General features: G+C 47.8%; 1 protein-coding gene across 1 annotated transcript in view; it reads left to right on the top strand.

Moving 5' to 3' along the window:
• The window catches only part of LOC137792777 (semaphorin-5B-like), a 16,895-nt gene extending 9,279 nt beyond the window's left edge, over positions 1–7,616 (top strand). Inside the window, 5 exon segments of the mRNA XM_068588484.1 lie at positions 3,178–3,240; positions 3,869–3,967; positions 4,494–4,650; positions 4,653–4,706; positions 7,317–7,616. Coding sequence (XP_068444585.1) covers positions 3,178–3,240; positions 3,869–3,967; positions 4,494–4,650; positions 4,653–4,706; positions 7,317–7,606 — 663 coding nt within the window. The 3' untranslated portion in view covers positions 7,607–7,616.
• The last annotated feature ends 479 nt before the right edge of the window (positions 7,617–8,095 follow it).

The raw sequence follows: 8,095 nt of genomic DNA, 5'->3' as shown, positions 1-8,095 counted from the left end.
ATTGTTCCCAGTGGTGACCTCTGCAAACACTTATGCTGTAAAATACCTGCTTCTGCGACTTCAAAATGGAGAAATACATTTCAATTATTTTAAAAATCCTCTCAGAGCAGCATATTGTTCATATGTTGTCTTTATGCAGCTTTAACACATGAAGCATAGACTTCTATACAACCAGAGGAGTCGCCCCCTGGTGGTCAGGAGAGAGAATGCAGCTTTAACACATGAAGCATAGACTTCTATACAACCAGAGGAGTCGCCCCCTGGTGGTCAGGAGAGAGAATGCAGCTTTAACACATGAAGCATAGACTTCTATACAACCAGAGGAGTCGCCCCCTGGTGGTCAGGAGAGAGAATGCAGCTTTGGTCTGTTGAAAGAGGACTCAAAGGTCAAAGCAGCAGCAGATAAAATATGTATTTTGTGAAGTGAGGACACGCCTCCAACCGGCCGGGAGGAAGAAAGGAAGAAGAAACAAAAACAGAATCAAAAACCCAAACAGGAAGAAGAACCGCACAAAGCGTGGACCCGGCAGCACAACGGAGCGCTCCCACACGGGGACCAAGGCGTGTCCCACCCATCTGTTGTTTGTGTGTTCGCGGCAGTGTGTGAGTGTGTGGGTGTGTATTCATGACCTCATCGCTTCACTCGTGTGTTTGCATTCTAAACATCGGCACCAGGACAGGAAGGAAGTGAAACACATATCAATACACAACAACACGACAACGCATCGCTCTCGTTACACATGCATGACTTCATAGCAAGCGAAGACCAAAGAAAGCTACAAGACATCAACGAGTCCTGGTTATGTAGAATATGACTCCTGATTATGTAGAATATGACTCCTGATTATGTAGAATATGACTCCCGATTATGTAGAATATGACTCCTGATTATGTAGAATATGACTCCTGATTATGTAGAATATGACTCCTGATTATGTAGAATATGACTCCCGATTATGTAGAATATGACTCCCGATTATGTAGAATATGACTCCCGATTATGTAGAATATGACTCCTGATTATGTAGAATATGACTCCTGATTATGTAGAATATGACTCCTGATTATGTAGAATATGACTCCTGATTATGTAGAATATGACTCCTGATTATGTAGAATATGACTCCTGATTATGTAGAATATGACTCCCGATTATGTAGAATATGACTCCTGATTATGTAGAATATGACTCCTGATTATGTAGAATATGACTCCTGATTATGTAGAATATGACTCCTGATTATGTAGAATATGACGAGTCAGTTGGGCAGATGAATCCTCTGGTTATATAAAAGCTGGGTGGATGAATACTGTGGTTGTATAGAAGCTGGACAGATGAATCCTCTGGTTGTATAGAAGCTGAGCAGATGAATCCTCTGGTTGTATAGAAGCTGGACAGATGAATCCTCTGGTTGTATAGAAGCTGAGCAGATGAATCCTCTGGTTGTATAGAAGCTGGGCAGATGAATCCTCTGGTTGTATAGAAGCTGGGCAGATGAATCCTCTGGTTGTATAGAAGCTGGGCAGATGAATCCTCTCCTGCGGCTCATCGTGTTTTCTGTTATTTTATTTGCTGGGAAACAAAGATGGCGGATGTTCTCCTGCTTGAAGCTGGATGTTCTGCGTGGAGCTGCGAGGAACGTGTCTATAGAACATGGAGGTGAATGTCTGAGGCTACGGACATTTAGGCCACAGAAGAAGAAGACGGCTCGCTCATATTTGTGGTTTGAAACACTCACAGAGAACTATAATGTAGGAGAAGATGCTGAACGATGAGTGACACGCGATGAGCCCTCAGTCTGTTGATTCGTCTCAAACTATTAAAACACATCATCTTCAGTGTGGAAATGTTTCTAATCCCCCAAATCCTGAACCTCCGCTCCTTCGAGCGCAGTCGATACACTCCTCGCTCTGTGGAAGAAGAGATCTATTTATATGCTTTAAAGCGAAAGGAGCACTCAGCGTTTCTGTCCACAGAACGATGTTCTGTGAAGCTCTCGCTAATGTGCTTCCACTTAACGGCCTGAAGAGCCCAGAGCAGATGATGAGGTCACCACGGGATTAATACAGTTTATCAAAGAGGATCAGGTAACGCAACCAGGGACAGGAAGTGACCATATCTGGACCGAGGAGCACGTAGAGACACCATGTGCATCTCTAGAAGCATAGACTTCTATACAACCAGAGGAGTCGCCCCCTGGTGGTCAGGAGAGAGAATGCAGCTTTAACACATGAAGCATAGACTTCTATACAACCAGAGCAGTCGCCCCCTGGTGGTCAGGAGAGAGAATGCAGCTTCAACACATGAAGCATAGACTTCTATACAACCAGAGCAGTCGCCCCCTGGTGGGGATGAACCTTTAGTGAAGCTGACTTGTTCCCTGAAGTTTCCAGTTGGTGGAGTTGTATTTGGCTCCTGGAACACTGACCTAGTTTCCTGTTGACTCGCTCGGCCTCAGTTGGCTGAAAGCCGGATCTCAACTTTGTCCCACTGGCCGATTTATTGTAACTCATGTGGATCCAGATTATCAGATTATCTTCAGGATTCGTCTGGAGGAGGAAGAAGAGCGACACCCAGAAAGACCACGTTTAAACTTTTAGACATTCCTGCTCGGGCAGAGAGATCAGAGGAGAGGAGGACGAGTAAAACGAGGCCGCTGACACCCAGCAGGACCTCCTCTGGCACACACACACACACACACACACACACACACACACACATGCAGTCCATGCCAAAGACGAGCGACGTCCCTCAAACCCTCTCAACAAGAGCCAGTGCAGCTCTGGTGGCCAAGTGGCATGTGTGTGTGTGTGTGTGTGTGTGTGTGTGTGTGTGTGTGTGTGTGTGTGTGTGGTGCTGCTGCCTGCATCCATAATTAAGCCCAACACACAACCATGCACTGTATAATTGGCCGGTGGAAGTGAAAGGGGGGGGGCTGCAAACTTTGTGAAGAGAGGAAGAAGAGGAAGAAGAGGAAGAAGAGGAAGAAGAGGGAGACCATTTACATGCTAATGGCGTCCTCGCTGGCTGCACGGCGCCCGCTGCCTCCATGTTGACACAACACTGAAGAGCCTCCTCTCCTCCTCGCTGTTGCGTAACTTCAGGACTCTTCCTCTTCTTCCTCCTCTTCCTCTTTGTCATCCCTCGTTTTGTTCCTTCTTGTTTTCGTTTCCTAGGCGACAGAGTGGGCACCGGACGAGGAGACCAGGCGGTCCTGTCAGAGCAAAGGGAAGACAGAGGTACCCATTACATCACGTCTGAGGGGGCAACTGCAACTGCAACCTTCCTCCTTTCCTCCTTTCCTTCTTTCCTCCTTTTCCTCTTTTCTCTTTTCCTTCTTTCCTTCTTTCCTCCTTTCCTTCTTTCCTCCTTTTCTCCTTTTCCTCTTTTCTCTTTTCCTTCTTTCCTCCTTTCCTCCTTTCCTTCTTTCCTCCTTTCCTCCTTTTCCTCTTTTCTCTTTTCCTTCTTTCCTCCTTTCCTTCTTTCCTCCTTTCCTCCTTTTCCTCTTTTCTCTTTTCTTTCTTTCCTCCTTTCCTCCTTTCCTCCTTTCCTCCTTTTCCTCTTTTCCTTCTTTCCTCCTTTCCTCCTTTCCTTCTTTCCTCCTTTCCTCCTTTTCCTATTTTCTCTTTTCCTTCTTTCCTCCTTTCCTCCTTTCCTTCTTTCCTCCTTTTCTCCTTTTCCTCTTTTCTCTTTTCTTTCTTTCCTCCTTTCCTCCTTTTCTTTTCCCGACACAAAGCATCACAGACAAACCGTTACTCAGATTCTTCTGTTTGTCCACTTCACTCCATCACGTCACAAACAAGCTGCATCCCGTTGCTGGTTGCCGGTTGCTGGTTGACGGCGGCTTTCTTGTTGCTCTCTCCTCAGGCCGAGTGTCAGAACTACATCCGGGTTCTGCTGGTGAACCAGACGGAGCTGATGACCTGCGGAACCAACGCCTTCCAGCCGCTGTGCACCACGAGGGAGGTACGAGGTCAAGAGGTCACGAGGTCATGAGATCACAAGGTCACAAGGTCACGGTCAAGAGGTCATATATAAATACACAGTATAAATACACAGTATTTATAGAGCGGCACAGTATTTATACTGTGTATTGCACACTGCAGCGTTTTAGTGCCGCAGTTTTGTTGGATTGTTTTGTTGTAACTAAATGTGACTTCTTGTTTATGTAAATGATATCAGAAAGCTCAGGTAGAACATGCACAGCATCATACATCATCTGCATACAGTATAATATATATATATATATATATATATATATATATATATATATATATATATATATATATATATATATATATATATATATATCATCTACGCTCAGTATGTATATACAGTCCATTCAACACAACCTTAATCCATCCCTTCTCCCTCTTCTCCTCCCTCCTCCCTCCTTTCCTTCCTTCTCCTCCTCTCCTCCTCCTCTCCTCTCCTCTCCTCCTCTCCTCCTCTCCTCCTCTCCTCTCCTCCCTCCTCCCTCCTCCCTCCTCAGGTGGGCAACGTGAGCAGCGTGTTGGAGCGGGTGAACGGCGTGGCGCGTTGCCCGTACGATCCTCGCCACAACTCCACGGCGGTGGTGACGGAGAGCGGCGAGCTGTACGCCGCCACCGTGATCGACTTCTCGGGCCGCGACCCCGTGATCTACCGCAGCCTGGGGGCATGCCGCCGCTCCGCACGGCGCAGTACAACTCCAAGTGGCTCAACGGTACGCGGGCAGAGCACCTGGTCACTGTGGAGGAGCACTTCCTGTTTGACAGGGGGGCACTTCCTGTTTGACAGGGGAGCACTTCCTGTTTGACAGAGGAGCACTTCCTGTTTGAGTTGTTGCTTCAGGTTGCTGTTGCTGTTGCTTCAGGTTGCTGTTGCTTCAGGTTGCTGTTGCTGGTGCTTCAGGTTGCTGTTGCTTCAGGTTGCTGTTGCTTCAGGTTGCTGTTGCTTCAGGTTGCTGTTGCAGCGTGACATTGCTCCCGCGCCGCTCGTAGCTTCCGGCTAACGGAACACGATCTCTTCTTTTCTCTTCAGTTGATATTTTTCTGAACTGGAAGAAGAATTATTGATAAATAACATTTTAAATAATTAAACCTTCATGAGTTTTACAAAATGATTAAAGTTCAGAAGTTCATCAGGAACAAAATGAAAGACGAAATAAAATACAGAGATTTATTATTCTAATATAAAACTGGGGCTAACGATTAGTTCCGCTCATTAATCTGTTTGATGTTTTCTACATTAATCCGCTCATAACCAAAAGAGATTAATTTTACAGTAAAATAAATGAAGAAATCTTCACAAACAAACACATTTTCTGCTTGATAAAAAACTAATCGATTAATCCATCAGAGGATTTCACTTTGATTAACTAATCATCAACAAACAAACAAACAAACAAACAAAGAAACAGTCACATTAGTCTGAGAGAGAAGCAAGCGAGGGTGTGTGTGTGTGTGTGTGTGTGTGTGTGTGTGTGTGTGTGTGTGTGTGTGTGTGTGTGTCTGGAGGGAGGGAGAAGAGCTCTGTGGAGCAGGAGGAGGAAGAGGAGGAAGAGGAAGGAGAGCAGATCGACTGAGGAGTCAGTGAGCGATGTGATTGTTCCTCACTGCAGGGAGACGCTGGAATTACAACACACAGCGTGCTTCACACCACCAGCCGCTCTGCCGTGTGCACGAGTGTGTGCGTGTGTGTGAGTGTCTGAGTGTGTGTGTGAGTGTCTGAGTGTGTGTGTATGTGTGTGTGTGTGTGTGTGTGTGTGTGTGTGTGTGTGTGAGTGTGTGTGTGTGTGTGAGTGTCACATGTATAAATATATCCATCATACATGTATTGAGACAGTGAACACGCTGCATGTGCTGCTGATGTCAGAGCGTCTGTGTGAGAGGAAGTGTCTTCAGGAAACACACACACACACACACACTGTACACACACTGCACACACACACACTGCACACACACACACACTGCACACACACACACTGCACACACACTGCACACACACACACTGCACACACACACACACACACACTGCACACACACTGCACACACACACACTGCACACACACACACACTGCACACACTGCACACACACACACTGCACACACACACACACACTGCACACACACACTGCGCACACACACACACTGCACACACAGCTACACACACTACACACACACACTGCACACACACTGAATACACACACTGCACACACACACACTGCACACACACACTGCACACACACTGCACACACACATCTACACACGCTGCACACACACATGTTGTGTTGTTCCCGCTGGATTCCGGGTGTGAAGGAAAATGTAATTTGCAGCTGTGAGTGTCTCCAGTTCAGGAGGCGGGATCTAATCAGTCTGTCCCCTCTTTGGATTGGTCGCCTGCCAGGGCCGACCGTTTCCCATCATGCACCAGGAAGACGCAGAGCTGTCGAGTCGCCCGTGAAACAATCTGAACTACGAGCTCCTCTCAATCCCCTACAGCGTTTACACTGTAGTGTTACACTGTAGTGTTACACTGTAGCGTTACACTGTAGTGTTACACTGTAGTGTTACACTGTTGCGTTACACTGTAGTGTTACACTGTAGTGTTACACTGTTGCGTTACACTGTAGTGTTACACTGTAGTGTTACACTGTTGCGTTACACTGTTGCGTTACACAGTTGCGTTACACAGTTGCGTTACGTTCATGCTGCTCTAATACAGAACCTGTCGGTTCACACACGCGCTCATTATGAATCAACACAGGTATGTAAACACACACACACACACACACACATACACACACACACACACACTGAGCTGCTCCGTGTTGCTGGAGGCGTGACAGTTGTCGTTTGCAGTAATCAGCAGCAACACTCACTCGTTCACTGGTTTGACATTAAGCTCCACCTCCGGCTGTCAGGCATCATAAGAACAACAATAACAACAACAACAACAACAATGACTCCGCTGTTCCCTCCATTTAGTTGCTCTCATGCCGTTGCTCTCGTTAAGCAGTTGATTATGTGACAGCACGTGTTGCTCTGCGACAGGAGCAACGCGTTGCTCTGCGACAGGAGCAACGCGTTGCTCTGCGACAGGAGCAACGCGTTGCTCTGCGACAGGAGCAACGCGTTGCTCTGTAGTTGATGGTAAGGAGGACCGTGGCTCAGAGGTTTGCGTGCTGGTCTTTCCATCAGAGGCTCGGTGGTTCGACCCCCTGCCGTCAGCACCAGGTGTGCATGGACACTGAGAGGACGCTGTGTACTGACCCCGCCCCCTCTTGCCCCTCCCCCTCTTGCCCCGCCCCCTCTTGCCCCCCCTCTTCCCCGCAGAGCCCCACTTCATCTCGGCCTACGACATCGGCCTCTTCACCTTCTTCTTCCTGAGGGAGAACGCCGTGGAGCACGACTGTGGGAAGACGGTGTACTCCCGCGTGGCGCGCGTCTGCAAGAACGACATCGGCGGGCGCTTCCTGCTGGAGGACACCTGGACCACCTTCATGAAGGCGCGGCTCAACTGCTCGCGCTCCGGGGAGATCCCCTTCTACTACAACGAGCTGCAGAGCACCTTCTACCTGCCGGAGCAGGACCTGCTGTACGGCATCTTCACCACCAACGTGTGAGTGCTGCGCCGCCACCAGCTCATCATGACGTCATCATGATGTCACCATGCTGCCACCAGCTCATCATGACGTCATCATGATGTCATCATGCCGCCACGAGCTCATCATGATGTCATCATGCTGCCACGAGCTCATCATGACGTCATCATGATGTCATCATGCTGCCACCAGCTCATCATGACATCATCATGATGTCATCATGCTGCCACGAGCTCATCATGACGTCATCATGATGTCATCATGCTGCCACGAGCTCATCATGACGTCATCATGCTGCCACCAGCTCATCATGACGTCATCATGATGTCACCATGCTGCCTGATGTCATCATGCTGCCACCAGCTCATCATGACGTCATCATGCCGCGACGAGGTCATCGTGACCTCATCATGACGTCGTCACGACATGGAGTAACTTTGTTTGTTGGTCTCTGTCATTTATGCCTGAATAGATGATACAACGATTTTATTATTATTAATAATAATAATA

This window comes from Clinocottus analis, unplaced genomic scaffold (genome assembly GCF_023055335.1).
Source record: "Clinocottus analis isolate CAN_PGR_092001 unplaced genomic scaffold, fCliAna1.0.p SCAF_216, whole genome shotgun sequence".
Lineage (NCBI taxonomy): Eukaryota > Metazoa > Chordata > Actinopteri > Perciformes > Cottidae > Clinocottus > Clinocottus analis.
This window is presented reverse-complemented; position numbering and strand designations above follow the sequence as displayed.